We start from the raw sequence: 18,184 nt of genomic DNA, 5'->3' as shown, positions 1-18,184 counted from the left end.
AGGACATCCCTCTGGATCTGAGCACTTATGGGCCGAGAAGCATAGGCAGCGGCCATCAGGGCCAGGGGAGAAAGTAACCAACCGGTCCTAGGCCCCATCAGCCCAGCCCCCAGACCGTGAAGGGCATGGGGCGGAAAGGCTAGCTGTGGCCTTGCAGACAGAAGCAGCAGACCCTGGAGCACAAGGCAGTCCAGATGGCCCCCAAGGCTCGGGGCACTCAGGATGCTGAGTGCTCGTGTAATGCACTATTGCTGTGCTTGATAAAGCCAGCCACGCATGCAAATCCAGTCCAACAGCAGATGACACTGTGTACAGTCACGTCAGGGGCTGCTGAGCACATGGGGTGCTTGCCCAGACCCTCCATTCATCAATGCCTGCCCTCTCAGCTCTACAAGCCAGCCCAAGGCCCCCGGAGTCAGGGGCGAGCCCCTGGACGCCGGCTCAGCCTCTGCACACCGTCTCCTGCTGGGGCCTGTCCTGCATCCAGTGTTGTTCTCACAGCCTCAGGGATTGCCTTTAGAAGTCTTCTGGGAAGGGCATGTCACAACCTCTACCATCTTCAGGGCCTTGAGGTCTCACCTTCTTCAGTCCTCTTCTTTCTGCCCAAGAGGAGGCCGCGAGCCTGAGAGACAGCCGGAGCAGTTCAACAGCAGAGCCAGGGTCCCCAGGCTCCCGGGCTCCCTTCCTTCTGTGTTGCCCACTCCCATTGCCCGGGCACAGCTTCCGGCTCCAGGGCCATCCCGCCCGCTTGCTGCACACCTTCAGCCCTCCTCCCAGCGACAGGTGCACGCCAGGGACCAGCTATGAGAGCCGTAAGCCCCTGGCCTCCTCAGGAACAGGTGGACTGCAGGGGTCACTTCCCCACCATGTGGCCAAGCCCAGCGCCGGGCAGGATTAGGCTCAGTGCAGGAAGCAGCTGGCCTGACCGGAGCAGCTGAGCCGCATCCCCCAACAGCCCTGCCTCCTGCCTGCTAACAATGCTCGGGGTGTTTTTCCTCCTGGCCGCCCGTCTGTGTTGCCGTGATTTTTTTTTTTGGCTTCATCTGATCTATTTCCTTCCAGGTCCCGCCGTAGGGTGTGGCTGCCAGGCCTTAGGAGCCTATGCAATGGTTTTGTATTTTCCGTAGACACCAGATACAAACATTTTGATATATTTGTGTCCCTCCCCTGCTCCCCATCCCCCCACCCCTGGTTCACAAACCCGAAGCACACTCTACACGCAGGCCACACTGAGACCTCTGACCCCGTGTTCCATGTGGCAGGAGGCCCCGGGCCAGGCCCCGGTCATGGCTGCTGGCTGTCTGTGGCGGAAGTCCCTGGTTGTTGCCCCTCCCCTCTCCCGGCTCTAACCATTCTGTCCGTCTATCACGTCTCGTCCTCGGTTTCCAAAGTACTGTCATGAAGGGATTCCTTTTCATGCCCAAAAGGAAACAATATGACTGGGGAGAGCAGCGGGCTTGGAGAGGGGATCCGGGCGGCTTGGGATGACAGGGGCAGCCTCCGGATGGCTGGGAAGCCCAGCCGCCGCCTCGCTGGACACCCCACCGTGGGGGGCAGGGAGGCCCCATGGGGCGCTGCAGGGCGGGGCGCTGCAGGGCTGGGCGCCGGTGGCAGCGGATGACACCGTATTGTTTCCCTTTGAGGCCAGTCCTGGTCGTGTCCCCATCCACAGCTCATGCTTTTTGATTTGCATCTTTTTCTGCATGGACATGGCGAGTAGGGCTAAGCCGGGTTTTCTGTTGTTTTGGGGGGGCATCTGGTCAGACTCTTCTCTTTCAGATGCAGCATCAGGTGGTTAGGTTCAGGTGTGTCCCCGCTGTGTCCTTTGAGTCCTAATGCCCAAGGGCACAGCCGAGGTGTGCAGGGAAGGCTAGCCCTGTGAGGAGGCGGCACAAAGTGGCCGCGCCCAGGGCAGGTGAGGACACCTGCTCTCTGTGCCTAGGTCCGTGCAAGATGGCAGCCAGGGCGGCCGGGAGAAGCTGGAGCTCGTCCTGTCCGACCTGCAGGCCAATGTGCTGGAGCTGCTGTTAGAGTTCGTCTACACCGGCTCCCTGGTCATCGACTCTGCCAACGCCAAGACGCTGCTGGAAGCCGCCAGCAAGTTCCAATTTCACACCTTCTGCAAAGTCTGCGTGTCCTTTCTCGGTGAGTCTGTCCACTCGAGGTTAATGTGATCCTATTGGATCACATTAACAGCAAGGCTGGAGGGGGAGGACTGTGTGTGCATGCATGCAGAGACTTGGGCTGGATTCTGCCCACTGTTGGCAGGTGAGAATTGACACCACCATAGGCAGAGGTGGGAGGGGTGTGCTGTGCCCCATGCAGGCCTGGCAAGAACCCACACAGGCCACAATGACAGCACCTGTGCTGGCCTCGCTGCCCTGGCTGCCAAGCCCATAACAACACAGCCACAAACTCGTGTCCCCCTAAATGTAGGACCCGTGGGATGCATCAGTGCCTGGCCGTGTCTGGATGCCTCAGCTGTCCCGGGACCCGCCAGGCCCTCTGTGTAGAATGGGAATTTGTGTGTTGGGGCTCCCCAACTCAGAGAGCATGCTAACTTGGCAATTTAGTGCAACCTATCCTGGGTGACAGTAGAGGCAGGAACAGGGTGAGAGTCACCAAGGACCCGTGGCCTGGGGTAGGTGGAGCTTGCCTGGGGAGCTTGTGCTGAATCTGCAATGGGGTGCATGGGGTAAGGACAACTGATGGCCGTGGAGCCATCTAGCAGCAGCTAGGGGTCCCTGCAACAGAGAGAGGCTCCCAAACTGTTGGGCCTCCTGGGGACAGGCACATCTGAGGTGGAGGAGCCTCTTGCCAAGCCAAACTGACCCTGGGCTTTAGAGGGCCAGACTCACAAGGTGAGATGGTTGGTTGGGGTTGTGAGTGTTGGTACGGCTGACTTAACTCCTAAAAGAAGTCAGTGACCTCAGATGTGCCTGTCATCATATTCAGTGACGATGTGCCTTCTAGGTGGTCCCCGTCCAGGTCCAGGCATAAAACCCTGGCCTCCTCCCTTACTCGCTCTGTCCCTTATGGTCATGGGTCTTCCAGCAGGAGCTGTAGGGGCAGAACGAGGACCCCCAATGGCCAGCATGTGCTAGGGCAGAGGGAATCCCCCAGCAAATGGGCCCAAGCCTTGGGGACACAGAGAGTGGGTGTGTGACCTAAGGACCCAACTCTGAGAAAACTCCAGAGTGAAGGTGTTGGAGGGGACAAGGGGACAGGAGGTGACCCCTTTCTGAGACCGTTCGGTCAGTAGTGCTGTGTTCATCCCCCCACACCAGAGAAGCAGCTGACCGCCAGCAACTGCCTGGGCGTGCTGGCCATGGCCGAGGCCATGCAGTGCAGTGAGCTCTACCACATGGCCAAGGCCTTCGCACTGCAGATCTTCCCTGAGGTAGCAGCCCAGGAGGAGATCCTGAGCATCTCCAAGGACGACTTCATCGCTTACGTCTCCAACGACAGCCTCAACACCAAGGCCGAAGAGCTGGTGTATGAGACGGTCATCAAGTGGATCAAGAAGGACCCTGCCTCGCGTGCACAGGTACTGACTGCCCTGTGTCCCCCAACTTCAGCTCACTGCCTTTAGGGGCACCAGGCAGAGGCAGTGGGAGCTGCAGTGAGGGCCAGCAGGGGGCGACAGAGAGCCAGCGGAGTGCCAATCAGTGGCAGAGAGGGGCAGTGAGGGCTCAGGATGGTCAGGGGCCAGCATTCCACCCCCACCGTGAATCAGGCTGAGCAAGAGGCTCAAGAAGCCGGTGTCCAAGCCAGGCCCAGCAGGAGGAGCACTGGGAGCCAAGGAGGGACAAAGAGAAAGGAGTGCTCCGATAGCCACCTGAGGACGGGGAGGGAGACACTCTACTATGGCACAGCACAGAGCCCAGCAGCAGGGTCTCCTAGGGCTGACCGGGTGGGAACGAGGCAAGGTTTCTCTTGAAGCAGGGAAGTCAGCATGGACTGGGAGTAAGTGTGGCCACCACTGTCGCTACAACTTCCCGAGTCCACGGGTCAAACCCAGAGCTCTCTCTGCCACTGCCTGCAGAGAGAGGATCTCCGCCCTGGCCCCCCAAGCCTCTCCTGTTCATGGAGCCTGCAATCTCCCCGGGGTGCTCGTCTTGGTCCTACCCATCACCAGGGCCACCAGGACAGAGCGTGGCTTCTTCCCGACTCCTCAGCACCCAGGGGACCAAGCTGGGTCTATGTAAAACCCCTCATTAGTTCATTCTGCAGCTCTGCGGGGAAAACACACAGTCCCTGGCAGCTCAGCCTGAGGGCAGCTAGGCCCTGGCCCTGCCAGCTTTTCCAGGCTCACTGCTCCCCACCTGCTCATTACCCCTCAAAACACAGCACAAACCTGTGACACCCAGTAGAAGTCTGCCCTGCCTTGCAGCACTTCCACCGCACTGTGCCTGTCTAAGCTCCGAGGATTGTCCTGGCAACAGTTGCAGGCCCTGTGCCACCTCACACTGCAGCCCCCACCACCAGCCCGGCCCAGACTCCTCTTCCTGCCCCAGTACTTTTTAAAACTTGTTATTTTGGGCCAGGTACAATAGCCTAGTGGTTGAAGTCCTCACCTTGCATGCACTGGGATCCCACATGGGCACTAATTCGTATCCCAGTTGTTCCACTTCCCTTCCAGCTTCCTGCTTGTGGCCTGGTCCAAAGCCTTGGGACCCTGCACCCACATGGGAGAACCGGAAGAAGCTCCTGGCTCCAGACTGGCTTGGCTCTGGCTGTTGCAGCCACTTGGGGAGCGAAACAGCAGATGGAAAATCTTTCTCTCTGTCTCTTCTTTCTATAAATCTGACTTTCTAAGAAAAATAAATGAATCTTTAAATTATTGTTTATTTATGCGTCTGAAAGAGCTGAAAGAATTACAAAGAGAGGGGAGACAGAGAGATCTTCAGATGGCCCCAGTGTCCTCGACTGGGCCGAGCAGAAGCCAGGAGCCTAAAATTCCTTCCAGGTATCTCACGTGAGTGGCGGGGACCCCAGATCTTGGGCCATCTTCCCCTGCCTACCCAGGTCATTAGCAAGGAGCTAGAGAGAAAGTGGAGCAGCCCGCATTGGAGCAGGTACCCATATGGGATGCTGGCATCAAAGGGGACAGCTTTAATGCAGTGCCACAGTGTTGGCCCCACCCGTGGTGTTTTTGTATCAAGGACACACTCTGATGCCTTGAAGTCAGAGGCTGGGTTCACTGGTCTTTGCATAGCAAATAGCAAGTTCAAGGCATGGTACCCGGTGGTCACTGTGTCCTCGCTGGGCAAAACAAAAGAGGACAGGCCCAGCAGCAAGGTCACCAACTCCATGAAAAACCTCAGTGCGGTGGGAGTGGCATGGGGGCTGCTGGTGTTGTGGATCCTGCAGGTGGGACTTGGGGCGGGGCTCCTTCTACCTACTCCCAAGTTCTTGCCACATCTGTACCTCTGTCAGGACCTAGGCCCATCTCATGGCAGCTCCCCCGGCAGCCTGGTATGCAGCAGGGCCCAGGACCTGGGTGGGGCGTGGGAACAAGAAGCCAGAGGGTCTCCCCGATGGTGCCCCAGGACCAGCTGCCTGGGGTCAGGCCTCTCCTCCTCCCCATTCCCCGCTTTAGGGCTCCCATGACCCGTGGCACTGGGCTGAGCAGAGCAGTCACACGGTCAGCCACACACCAGCCGGCATAGGCGCTCTGCGCATGTCCCAAGCCTGGCCTTGCCTTGTGTCCAGCCTGAGAGTACCCTCTGTGTCCCCTGTGCTGCAGTATGCCGCAGAGCTGCTGGCCGCCGTGCGCCTGCCCTTCATCCACCCCAGCTACCTGCTGAATGTGGTGGACAACGAGGAGCTCATCAAGTCATCAGAAGCGTGTCGGGACCTGGTCAACGAGGCCAAGCGCTACCACATGCTGCCCCACGCCCGCCAGGAGATGCAGACGCCGAGGACCCGGCCCCGCCTCTCGGCAGGTAATGAGGACCAAGCTGCAAGCCCCGAGCCCCCACCAAATGCAGGCGCTGTGGGGTCAATCCACCTGCAGAGAGAAACCAGGGGTCAATGCTGAGCATGTTGGGGCGTGTCGTGTCCTTGTCCCTGCAGGTGTGGCCGAGGTCATCGTGTTGGTTGGGGGCCGTCAGATGGTGGGGATGACCCAGCGCTCGCTGGTGGCCGTCACCTGCTGGAACCCACAGAACAACAAGTGGTACCCCTTGGCCTCGTTGCCCTTCTATGACCGTGAGTTCTTCAGCGTCGTGAGTGCGGGGGACAACATCTACCTCTCAGGTGAGGCTCCTCTAAGCCTCCCGAGGGGATCTCTCCCCACATTTCGGGCCCCAGGAGGCAGCCCATAGGCCCTCCCTCATCCACACCTGCTCCCTGTGCACAGGTGGGATGGAGTCGGGCGTGACGCTGGCTGACGTCTGGTGCTACATGTCCCTGCTCGACAACTGGAACCTCGTCTCCAGGATGACGGTCCCCCGCTGCCGGCACAACAGCCTCGTCTTTGACGGCAAGATCTACACCCTCGGGGGCCTTGGCGTGGCGGGCAACGTGGACCACGTGGAGAGGTGAGAGCCGACCCTGACCTCTGGAAGATAAAAATCACATCACTGCTGCTTCTTGGCACCACACTCAGTGGCGATGGACCAGAGATGGAGCCATTCCCAAGGCTACCATCTTGGGCTCCTATGCAACAATGAGAGGGGAAGGCGGGCTGCGCGGCAGGTGCAGGCAGGGCGACAACCCTTGTCCCAACATCCTCTCACAGTGTGGGACAAGCTAGAGGCCTGAGATGTCATCACCAAAAGGCACAGGGTGAGCTGGACAGGCTGATTCCACTCTTAGGGGATGTCTTGCACTGGGAGCCCCAGGCCAGGGACGTATTAGAACTCAGCGACCACGCTGGACCCAGAGACCAATACAGGAGTCATGCAGCCTTGTCCTGCCAACTGCCGGTTACACACTCAGGAACTTCTTTTTGGTTGGCACGGTAAGGAAGTCACTGCCCACACACTTAGCAATGTGGAGGCACAGTTTGGCTGGTGTTCTAGAATGCTCCAGAGGAAAAATAGAAGCCACTGGGTTCAAGGTTTTGTGTGTGTGTGTGTGTGTGTGTGTGTGTGTATGTACATGTTGTGTAGGCATGTGCGTGTGTGCACTACATGTATATAATGTGTGCTCACGCCTGCCCCCTGCTGGTGTCCTCCCAAGACCTGGCAAAGGGTGAGCCGGTCTCTGGGAGAAATACTGCAAGCCCATTCCTGTGAGCCAGGGACACCGAGGCAGACAGGTGCAGCCTGGGAGAAGCAGGGAAAGCAGCTGAGGGAACAGAGCAGGGAGGATGGTGAGGCTGACCTGCCCTCACTATGGCCCAGGAGGTCACAGGGAGGATAAGCAGCCAGCACCCTGCCTCCCAAGGCCTTCCCACAGCCCGGGCCACTGTCCCAGCCCTACCATCAGCTGCCACCAGAAAGCACATCTCCCACTGAGGCCACACAGCCCTCACTTTGCTCAGTGGCTAATTGGACATCTGACAAATGTTACAGAAACACTGATCTTGGAGTGCGACTGGCTCTGAATATTCATCACTGTGGGTCCTAACTCCCCCCAGTGGAGCCCAGGATGGCTCAGCAACAAGCGTGAATTGTCATATTGGGATGGAAGCATTGGGTGTCCCCATGTGTCTGTGATAGAGTGCCACCAGGGTGGGCCCTGGCACTGGTGGCCTTAGGGGTGACCTGCAGCATGGCCACGCGAGCCCCAAAGCCTTCGGGAAGACTCGGTTTCCAGTCATCTCTGATCCAATAAGGATCGCTCGAGGAAGGAAGCCAGAAAGCGAGCTGGAGCCGTCACCCTGCCTTGCCTTCATCAGTTATGGCTAATCTCCTAGGATGCTGATTACTCATTTTGCGAACTTATCCTCCATAAATACGGGGATTTGCTCGAGGATCACACACGCCAACTGAGAGGCAGAGACCATGCTCTGTAGCCCGCCCGCAGTTGCCGGGGCCCTGCGCTGGCACGCGCCAGCCCAGCTGGGGGCGAGGCCTCCCTCTCAGGAGCTGCAATGCCTGGGGAGCAGCATGGACAAAAGGTGCCCTGCGCCCCCCCGAGCTTCCCATAGTCCCCCGAACTCTGCCAGCTGCCTTGACCTGGAGACTCAGGGGAGCAGAGAGATGCCACACGTCTGTGCCTGTCCTGGAGCAGCCACAGTGAGGACTGGGGTGATAGGAAGGTCATGTTGATGGGCACAGACACAAGGGGGTTGGCTCCCCAGGAAGCTCTGTTGGTACAAATTGCTATTCCACTGATAACGAAGGAGATCTATGGTGCATTATCATTCTATTGCATTACTGCATTACAGGAATGAAGCAAGATGATATAATTATAGAGTGAAACAGCAGTGCAATAGACAAACCTGTATTATATTATTATATAAACAACCGGGTCTAATATTTTATAGCAATAGTTGATGGTAACTGTGCTTATTGGAGAGACAACAACGAAATGCCTGGCACACTGGGGTCATTTGCATGTCATTAGCATATCCTTCTCAAGCAGGAAGCTGACAGATTGAGCTGACGGGAGTGCCGCTGCACGTTGGCAATCAGCCACCTGGAATAACAAGCTCTCAGGAAATTGGTGTTCGGCAGGCTGTGCCATTATCCCAAAGGACCGCGGACTAACAGCCACATAATCTGTCGCTGTCGCCCGGCTCTTCCTGGGGGATCTGCCTGGATGGAGGCCGAGTAAGGCTTCGGGAGCGGACACCTGAACGCTGACCCTCTGGCACTGTCCAAAGACAGCTGCTCTGCTATGCTGGAGCCACAGGGCCTAGCAGAGGGTAGGCGGAGTCACCTGAAGCCAGCAGTCACCGGGCTGCCTGTGCAACTCCAGCCCCGCAGCCAGAGGACTGGCTGCTATACCACCCTGCTGGAGCTCTGGGCCGGCACCACGCCCACGCTGCTGTCCCAGGGAGCCCTTCAGTAGGACGTGAGCTGAGATCACCTCCCAGGGACGAGTGCTAGAAAAACGATCTGCTCTGTGGAGATCCTATATCGAGGGCCCGCCAGCTCTGGGTCCAAGTACATGTGGAAGAATGTGAAATGCAGTAGATGCTCCGCCTGCTGGGTGTCTGAAGTCCTGTTAAGTCCCCTGGTTCTCCCAGGCCCGGCTGCTGCCCCCTGCTGTCCCCTCGCAGCGCGTCCCATCTGGAGCTCCCATTCTGTCCCCTTTCCCTTCTCATCTTTACCCTGTGCCACACGTGTGGCAGATCCGCTCAACCCAAGCCTTGGCCTTCTGCACACCCGTTTCCACGGGCTGGGTGGTGATGTAGAAGATCCCACCTTCACATAACCAGGTCCCACTCCTCGTGGGAGGCCTGCAGGTGCACCCAGGTCTTGTGGGGGCTACAGGCGATTTTTCTGTTTTGCCTTGGCCGTACCATCGCACCTGCACAAGCAACTGTGTCCCTCTGCTCTCTGCTCGACTACCGACCCCTTCATCATGGAGAAAACAGGGTATCAGTCACCGGGCTGCTCCCGCCGCCGTTCTTGCAAACAAACCTCCTCCCGTGTCATGCTTGTCTTCCTTCCTCCTGCCCACTGCACACCTGTCCCCCTCCTTGGGATCCAAGACACATCCCCCAGGGGGTTGTTCCCAACTTAGCTCTCCCTGCGTCTGGTGTTATCTGCAGCTACCATCAAACGTGAAATTCCCAATGCAGATAGATGAAACACAAAGGCAATTCATCTTGCCGAACTCCTGGTAGACTCATCTTCTCGCTCCATGTCACACTCATCTCCTTCTTGAGGTTCCCATCGTACCTGCAGGGGGAGAAGATTGTAGATCGGGATGGCCACAGCACTTGCTTCACCATCGCTTCTCGGCTTTTTGGCTAAGATCACGTGTAGCACATCCTGCAACAAATTCCGCACACAGCAACACCCCACTGGCTGCTTGAAATTCAGCAGGCACCAGGACTCCTGTCCTGAGAGCTGGCCTACCTAGAAATCAGGACACAGCCCCCTGGTTGCTAAGCACCCCCAGCACACCATATTCCTTTCCAGTTTCCTCCTCTGAGCTACTCCCTGGAGACATCTATACCCACTGTCTCCACTGCATGGCCCCTCAGCCCTCCTTCCCACACAGATAGCTTCTGTGTCTCCCACTCTGCCTGAGGGGCCATGTTCCACAAACATCCCAGAGGGCTAGCATTGCAGATCGTGGCCTCCTTCACACCCTCCATGGCCCAGTCACTGACAGTGTGACCCCATTGGCGCCCCCATGCGCTCTTCTCGGGTCCCCTCCTCGGAGCTCATCTTTCCGCTCACCCATTACCACCTCCCAGGCAGGAGTGTCCAGCTCGGTGCTGGTGACCCAGGGACCTTGAACTCACTCTGCTGGAAGCTGAAATCCCGCGGCCTTCCTCCGTAGCCTCTGCTCCCCACCCCACCAGCACTCACCGCTCTTTCTGGTGTCCCACGCTAACGCCCGGAGGCATCCTCCAAGCCAAGTTCTTCCTCTGGTCACCTCTTGGTCTTCTGCTATTGTTACTTCTCTTGGGGCTTCCTGTCACTGGTGAGTGTTGGCAAATGGTCTCCAGGGCTCTCTGCATCTCGCCTCAGTCCTCCCCACACCCTGACCCACACATCTGCCCAGCCTGCACTGCTTTCCCCACATACCACCTCCTGCTCCCCATTCTTGTGCCAGCATCCCAGGGTCAGTGCTGGCCCAGTTCCTCCAGGAGGCCTAACTTGGTCCATCAGAGACCTAGCAGGTTACACTGGGTCATTGTATGTGTGAGCACATGTTTGTGTGCACACATGAATGTGTGTGTGTGTGTGTGTGCGTGTGTATGCATGTGTGTGTATCTCACTGGACTCTCTTCTTCTCCAGGACCCTCAAGGGCAGGGCATTTGCTTTGCTTGCCCCAGTCTCCAGCCCAGAGCGCGGTGCACAGTACAGTGGCTGTTGGGAGCCGAGTTGCTGATTGAAAGGGGAGAGGGTCCCAGAGGGTGGGAGCACAGCAAGAACAGGGGTTCAGAGACGGGAATGTGCAGAGAGCCCACAGCGGGCAGGAGAGATGCCCTGCGGATGCTCACGGGCAAGACTGAGGGAAGCGGCTCCGGTAGAACCTGGAGGCGGTGAATCCTGGCCAGGCTGGGCATGCTGAGGTCCGTGTGTGACCTTGGCTCCTGTGCTCTCCCTGCAGGTATGACACCATCACCAACCAGTGGGAGGCCGTGGCCCCCCTGCCCAAGGCGGTGCACTCGGCAGCAGCCACCGTGTGCGGCGGCAAGATCTACGTGTTCGGCGGCGTGAATGAGGCGGGCCGGGCCGCGGGCGTCCTCCAGTCCTATGTCCCACAGACCAACACGTGGAGCTTCATCGAGTCCCCGATGATCGGTGTGTGCAACCAGCCCCTCGACTCCCCCAATCCAGGGTCAGGCTAAGCCCAACAGCCACAAGAGGATGGAGGGAGTGGGTGACCCCATGGGCAGGGACAGCTGCGCATCTCCACGGGGGCCATCGCTGACTTAGTAGAGGTCTTTGAAGGCTCCACCCCCGGAGTGTCTACTGGGAAAAGCAGGGGTGGGGGAGGCCGAGCCCAGGGGTCTGACCACCTGCTCTGCTCCCAGATAATAAGTACGCGCCAGCGGTCACCCTCAATGGCTTCGTGTTCATCCTGGGCGGGGCTTACGCCAGAGCCACCACTATCTATGACCCAGAGAAGGGAAACATTAAGGCAGGCCCAAACATGAACCACTCTCGTCAGTTCTGCAGGTGAGAATGCTGGAAGGGAGGGAGAGGGCGAGGAGGGATGCAGTGGGAGGGGGGTGTGATCACATGCAGAGCCCCGCCCACCCGCCCCTCCCACCACAGGGATGGGTGTTGGCGTCAGAGTATGTGGCACCCAGGGGCAGCCCCCAGCAGTTTCTAACCCAGAAGCCCCAGCCTGTGGCTGCAGCCAGGAAAGACTTCAAACTCCCCTTCCCACCCCAGCATTGCTGCTGCCCCCACCCACCCACCCCAGACTACCCGTCCCTTAGACTAAAGGTCAGCCGGCCAGGCCATAGTTACAGGGACAAGTCATGATCCAGAAGGCCCTTAGAGGCTGGACCGGGAGGAAGGGACACAAGGCCCAGCTGCTCTGGGGTCTCCAAGGCAGGTGCTGCTCAGGCACACCGGGGGCCTTCTGGGTGGCAGAGAAGCAAGAGGCAGAGCAGCACTGGGTGGCAGAGCACCACTGGGTGGCCCAGCCCCAAGGCGAGGGGACGCAGGTGCCTGCTCTTGCAGCCTGAGCCCTATCTGAACCTGGAGGAGCAAAACCGTTAACAGCATTACCACAGCAGGTGTCTCCTGCACCTGTGCAGCTGTGCCTCCCACAGGTGGCATCTCCACATGGGAACAGCATGAGGCACCTGTTGGAACCCACAGTGGCACAGCCTTTCCTCGTAACGAGCCATGCATCCTTGCTATGTGAGCGGGAGCTCAGGTCTGCCCACTTGTTAGCACTGCTTCTGTCATTACATGCCCTGGGGTAGGGGAGGAGAGAAGATAAGCATTCAATACCTACAAGGGGAATATGTAGGAAGACCCCAAAGAGAGGGGAAACTAGAGGGGAGGCTGTTCACCTGTTCTGTTGGACATAGTCCAGGGGCAGCGGAACCTCTAGAAAGCAGTATGTCCCAGTAGCTGGGGGTAAAAAAATGGCCACAGGCTGACATGGATTAGCCAGGGCCAGTGCTAACCCTGGGCGCCAGCATAAACGGGGAGCCACAATCCATCAAGGGCAGAAGCGCAGAGAGGAGGCGAAAAACAGAGCTCTTGGTACAGGAAGAGCTGACCAAGGCAACAGGACCAGGCCAGTGAGTGTCATGGCCACCAGCCAGTCACCCTGCAGGGATAGCCTGGCCCCCAGTGGTCACATGCAGGTAGCAGCCTCAGGCTGACACTGTGGGGAGGCCAGACTTGACTGGGGCAGGTCTTCCATTCAAGTGGCTGTGTTCAGTTGTAGTCAAACCCCTTATATCCTGCCTGCTGTGTCACTCCTGCGTTCTCCCCTAGATCTGAGCAGGCTCTGTACAGGGTACATAAAAGGTCCAGTGGCCTGAGCCAGGCATGGGTACCTAGAGGCCCTCCTTTGTCACTGGCCACGACCTGCAGGAACACCTGTTGTACATAGAAGGTGGCACCTGCCTAGTGTGGGGTCCTGATGTGGTACTGGAAGAAAAGAGTTTTTCCTAACCCAGGTCCCAATAGGGAGCAAAGGAGAGCAGCCAGGTCCTGTACCTCTTGCAATGGGAGGATCCAGTCTCCAGCACACGCACACGCACACGTCCGCAGTGGGGCCAGGGGCCTCTCAATGCCTGACTCTGCCTGCTTCCCTCTCTGCCAGCGCTGTGGTGCTTGATGGCAAGATTTACGCCACCGGCGGCATTGTGAGCAGCGAGGGCCCCGCCCTGGGCAACATGGAAGCCTATGAGCCTGCCACCAACTCGTGGACACTCCTGCCCCACATGCCCTGCCCCGTGTTCAGACACGGCTGCGTCGTGATCAAGAAGTACATTCAGAGCGGCTGACCCCTGGCCAGAAGTCCACGATGAGACTGTGAGGCCAACACGACCCACGAGCGTCCTTTTTCAGCAACACCCACGAGAGGCCGGCCAGAGCCAATCCAGGAACTCTGCACTAGACATTAAGAGTACTGTCTGCGTTGAATGTAGGAGGTCGGGGCCAGGGCGCTCCCAGTAGCGGGCACCGCCATCCGGCTCTGCCCGGCTCAGTAGTGCTCGCGTTCTCTTTCGCGACCGAGGGAGAGAAGCTGCTTTCCCCTTCCTGGCGAGCAAGCTGGAGCCCTGAGCCGTCGCAGACCAGTCACCCAGGCGGCGTCTCTTGGAGTTAAGATCAAAGTGTCCTTATCACTTTGATTCCCACTTTTGTTTTTTGAACCACTCTACACTTCCGGTGGCCGAGAGCGAACAAGGGGCAGTGCCGTGTGCGGCACGAGGTGGGGGGGTGAAGCGGGGCGGGGTGTGGAACCTGGGGCTGCCTGGGGTCCCCTGTGTGTGACTCCCACATTCCCCGTACCCCACTCCACACGCGGGCCTGCTGCAGATGGACAAGGGGCTGCGCTGGCTTCCACTTATCCACTCTGAATGGGTTAGAGATACCAGGCATTTTTAAGTTACAGAGGGAGAATGCCGTGGCAATTCCCTAAGCTCTTGGTTGGTGGGCAGTGCCAGAGGGGGGCTTGTGCCCTTGTTTTGTTGTCTTTTTTTTCTACATGCAGAATAGAGGATCTCTCCTGGGGTGGGCAAGGCCCCCTGTTTTATTTTTTAGAAAAAAAAAAAAAAAGAACTCCCAGCCTGCCCCCTCCCCCCATGCAAGCCGTGCCTCTTGGAGGTGTTGTCGGATGATAAAGAGTGTACTAGAAGAATTTACACACTCTGGCTCGTGACACCAGTCCAGCTCCCTCCGTGAGGTACAGCTGAGGGCCTAGGCCAGTGGGAAGGAAAGGAGGGAGGGAAGGAGGGTGAAGACCCATCTGCAAAGCACAGGAGACTATTTTTGATATTCATAGCTATATATTGAGGCACCTGCCACAAAGCTCTCAGGACGGGGACAGCTGAGGCCCGAGGGGCAAGGGCAGAATCACTCTCCTTGTTGCAAGTTAATCTGACAAGGGATGCCAGGAGGGAGCTGACGGCGTGGCTTGGAAGAGAAAGGCCTTCTCCTAAGTCCTGCAGCCTCCGACCTCGCCCGGGGCTCGGGGCTCACCGGCGCCATCCTAGGACCAGGGGGATGCTGCCGCCGTCACTGCACTGTTGAGTCGAAGTTGGTACCAAATATGCATTTGTCATTTTTCTATCTGGGAAGTCCACCTGCCGTCACGGCACGCCAAGGACCAATCTCCAAGGAAGAGGAGACAGGACCCACTTCCCATCAGTCGGTCAGTCCCGGCACCTGGCGCTGACTTCTGGCAGCGCGTGGCCAGCGTGGCTCCCACCCGGACAAGATACCGAGCTTCGTTATGCAGTTTTTAATATTATTTATTCTTTTAACAAAGTAATAAGCACAAACCTACATACATTGTATGTCATTGAAAGTATTTATGTCAAACAGGGTGCAAGTGTGAACCCAAGGACTGGAGCACAAATTCCTAACTGCCCGGGGCAGGGCTGGCGATAGCCTTGGTGTGGGTCTGCCTCCAAAGGAGGTGTTACTGCTCAGAGAGACAGCACGGACGGCGCTGCAATTCCGTTTCTCTCCTCACCCATCACACTGGAGCAAAACTGGCTGTTTCTGTGAATGATGCAAAACAGGGTTCTCCGTAATGGTATTGTACATAGTAGATGTTTATTGTTCTTGTTATATTATAATAAATATATTTATAGATCTAGACTCAGAAGCCAACATCACGTCTCTGTGGTCCTCTCGTTCTTGCCACGGTGGGTGTGGGTGTCCTGTGAGACACCTGCCTTTCCTCTCTCATCAGCTGCCACCCATGGATGTTGACCTCGGAGGTGACATAGACAAGGGCCCTTCAGCGACGGAGGGATCGTAGGCAGTGGCAGAAGCCAGAGGCCTTCGGAAGGTCAAAGTTGAAAGGAACTTGGAAACACTCGGGGGGTGGCTCTGAGGGCTTCTCTGGAAATGCCGTTTCTATTAAACTTGTGCAGCTGGAACCTTCACAGCTGCCTTCCTTCTAGTGTCACCCTGGGGCCCCATTTTTTTGGGACAACCCATTGGTTTAAGGGGACATGCAGGAGGCTACCTCCAGGAAAAACAAAGCCTGGTTTCCTCCCTCCCCACACCTCAGATTCAAGTGGCTCCAGCCTCTGCCAGTAGAGTCCAAGGCTGTTCTTTGTCACTCAGACCCACTTTGCGATGCCAAGAGCACCCACACAAGCATTCCCTCACTCCACGTCACCATGGGGACCAGCGGTCGAAATTGCTCAGCCTCGGGCAGGGAGAGCAGTTTCCAGTGTACCAGCACTGTCACCTGGTGAGGCACCCATATCCTAGTGGCCAAGTCCCACTGTGCCCAGGGACCTTTTCACAGGAAAGACCTCTAACAGGAGACGGGGGTGCCTGGGGGAGGGGTCCACAGATGACATGCTCATTTGACATCCTCAGAGACATGAATTCTAGATGAAGGACACAGACCCACCAAAAAGACTTCCATCACAATGATTAAATACATCTAGCCCGAGTTTTGATAGCACCTTTTTTAGCTATCCCATTTTCCTAAATCAAAGTGACTTAATCTGTTTTCTCTGGCCAATAGTAATAATAGTATTGTCTAAGTTACTACAGACTGGGTAAGTTATACCGCAGTCTCTTTAGGCACACGGTTCTGGTCCGAGGCAGAGGGGACACATTTGGTGCTGGCTCCCTTGCTGGCGGAGTGTTGAGGCTATGCAGCACATCCCACAGTGGGGAGACAGAGCGGGCAGGTGCGTGTGCGTGGGGGTCTCCCACTGTTAGCCTTAAGGACAGCCTAAAGGGCTGTCCTAGCCCTTAGTGCCCCCAACAGCCTCACCTCTAATCACCAACACCAGAAGAGTCTGCCCTCTCAGAACCTCACAAGGCAGGTAACATTTCAACAGGCATTCCAGAGGACACAGACCCCCTTGAAAGCACAGCTGGCAGCATTCTGCTGCTAGAGGCTGCCCTCTAACGCCTTGCCATGTGACGTCACCAACCTCAAAACCAGAAACAGAGAGCCAGGCTCACACGGACTCCCTCTCAGACTTGGAATATCTACCAGCAGGAACCAGCAGGGCCCTGATAACAGTCTGCTCAGATAACCCAGTGCCCCATGGTGTCTCTTCATTGCATGAATAAGCCAATACTGAGTTCCAGGAACTTCTCAAAGGTCCCTCCTACTGTCAGTCCTAAGAGTTGGTGATGGGGATTCAATGTCAGCCTGGGCTTCACAGGGGACCACCCATATTCAAACCCCAGCACACAGGAAACATGCTGTCCACATCTGTGCAGTGTCTGATTTAGACTTGACTCTGTGGTAAACAAATTACCCTACAACATATAAGCCTTTTGCATCCACTATAATAGGGTTAGGGCTAGGGTTAACCATGGAGAGTGTCAGAGTCCCATCATTGGACCTGACATGGAGAATGAGAAAGGCTTTTTGTTTTGTTTTATTTTATTTTAAGATTTATTTATCATTAATTCTTATATTGTAAAGGAAGATGTACAAAGAGGAAGAGAGACAGAGAAGAAGATATTCCGTCTGCTGGTTCACTCCCCAAGTGGCTGCAACAGCTGAAACTGAGCCAATCTGAATCCAGGCACCAGGGGCCAGGAGCCAGGATCCTTGTCAGCGTCTCTCACACAGGTGCAGGGTCCCAAGGCTTTGGATCATCCTCAACTGCTTTCCCAGGCAAGTCGGGAGCTGGATGGGAAGTGGAGCAGCTGGGACACAAACCGGCACCCATACGGGATTCTGGCACATGCAAGGCCAGGATTTAGCCACTAGGCTACTGTGCCATGCCTGAACGAGAACATTTATTACAACAAATAGTAGATCATTCACATAGCATGGATGCATATCAATTTAAAAAAAAGCCCAGGTCAGAAGGGTCAGGAAAATAATTGTAACTGTATGATAAAGGACTCATTTCTTTATACAAGAGCCCATGTAAATTCAGCCAGTGTTAAGCAATTTCAGTAAGCTACATAGAAATAGATCCCGACTGACAAAAAGAAAACATGGATGGTCAACATACAACAAAATGCCCAACATGAGTAGTTGTTAAATAATGAAAATTAAGACAATGAGGTCCAACCCTACCACTCCATTAACTCCCTAGACCGGCAAAGAGTGGCCTCCAGGGGCAGCTGAGGCACAGTGACGTTCTCGGCAGGGCTGAGGACTTGGCAGGGCAGAGTGGCCCTTTCACTCACTGCAAAAGGGGCAGGTGGCCCCTGTCAAGAGCCTAAGGGACTGGGTAACCCCACTTTGGGGTGCCAATAAAAAGATAACAGGGCTTACACTACCGGCATCTCATACAGGCACCAGTTCGAGTCCTGGCTGCTCTCCTCTCCAGCTCCCTACTAATGAACCTGGGAGAGAAGCAGAGGTTAGTACACGTCCTTGGGCCCCAGCACCCATGTGAAAGGTCCAGAAGAAACTCCTGGCTTATGGCTTTGGACTGACCCAGTCTAGGTGATTACAGTC

At 56.7% G+C, this 18,184-nt stretch overlaps 1 protein-coding gene across 1 annotated transcript in view; it reads left to right on the top strand.

Moving 5' to 3' along the window:
* Positions 1–13,766, top strand: part of KLHL29 (kelch like family member 29) — a 252,231-nt gene extending 238,465 nt beyond the window's left edge. The window contains exons 7-14 of the mRNA XM_058668207.1: positions 1,943–2,145; positions 3,288–3,547; positions 5,750–5,948; positions 6,079–6,261; positions 6,365–6,545; positions 11,192–11,385; positions 11,619–11,763; positions 13,379–13,766. Of these exons, the coding sequence (XP_058524190.1) occupies positions 1,943–2,145; positions 3,288–3,547; positions 5,750–5,948; positions 6,079–6,261; positions 6,365–6,545; positions 11,192–11,385; positions 11,619–11,763; positions 13,379–13,562 (1,549 nt within the window). The 3' untranslated portion in view covers positions 13,563–13,766. The remainder of the gene's footprint in view (positions 1–1,942; positions 2,146–3,287; positions 3,548–5,749; positions 5,949–6,078; positions 6,262–6,364; positions 6,546–11,191; positions 11,386–11,618; positions 11,764–13,378) is intronic.
* The last annotated feature ends 4,418 nt before the right edge of the window (positions 13,767–18,184 follow it).

The sequence above is a fragment of the Ochotona princeps genome, chromosome 8 (assembly GCF_030435755.1).
Source record: "Ochotona princeps isolate mOchPri1 chromosome 8, mOchPri1.hap1, whole genome shotgun sequence".
In the NCBI taxonomy this organism is placed as follows: domain Eukaryota; kingdom Metazoa; phylum Chordata; class Mammalia; order Lagomorpha; family Ochotonidae; genus Ochotona; species Ochotona princeps.
The sequence above is the reverse complement of the archived record's forward strand: the minus strand, read 5'-3'. Positions and strand labels throughout refer to the sequence as shown.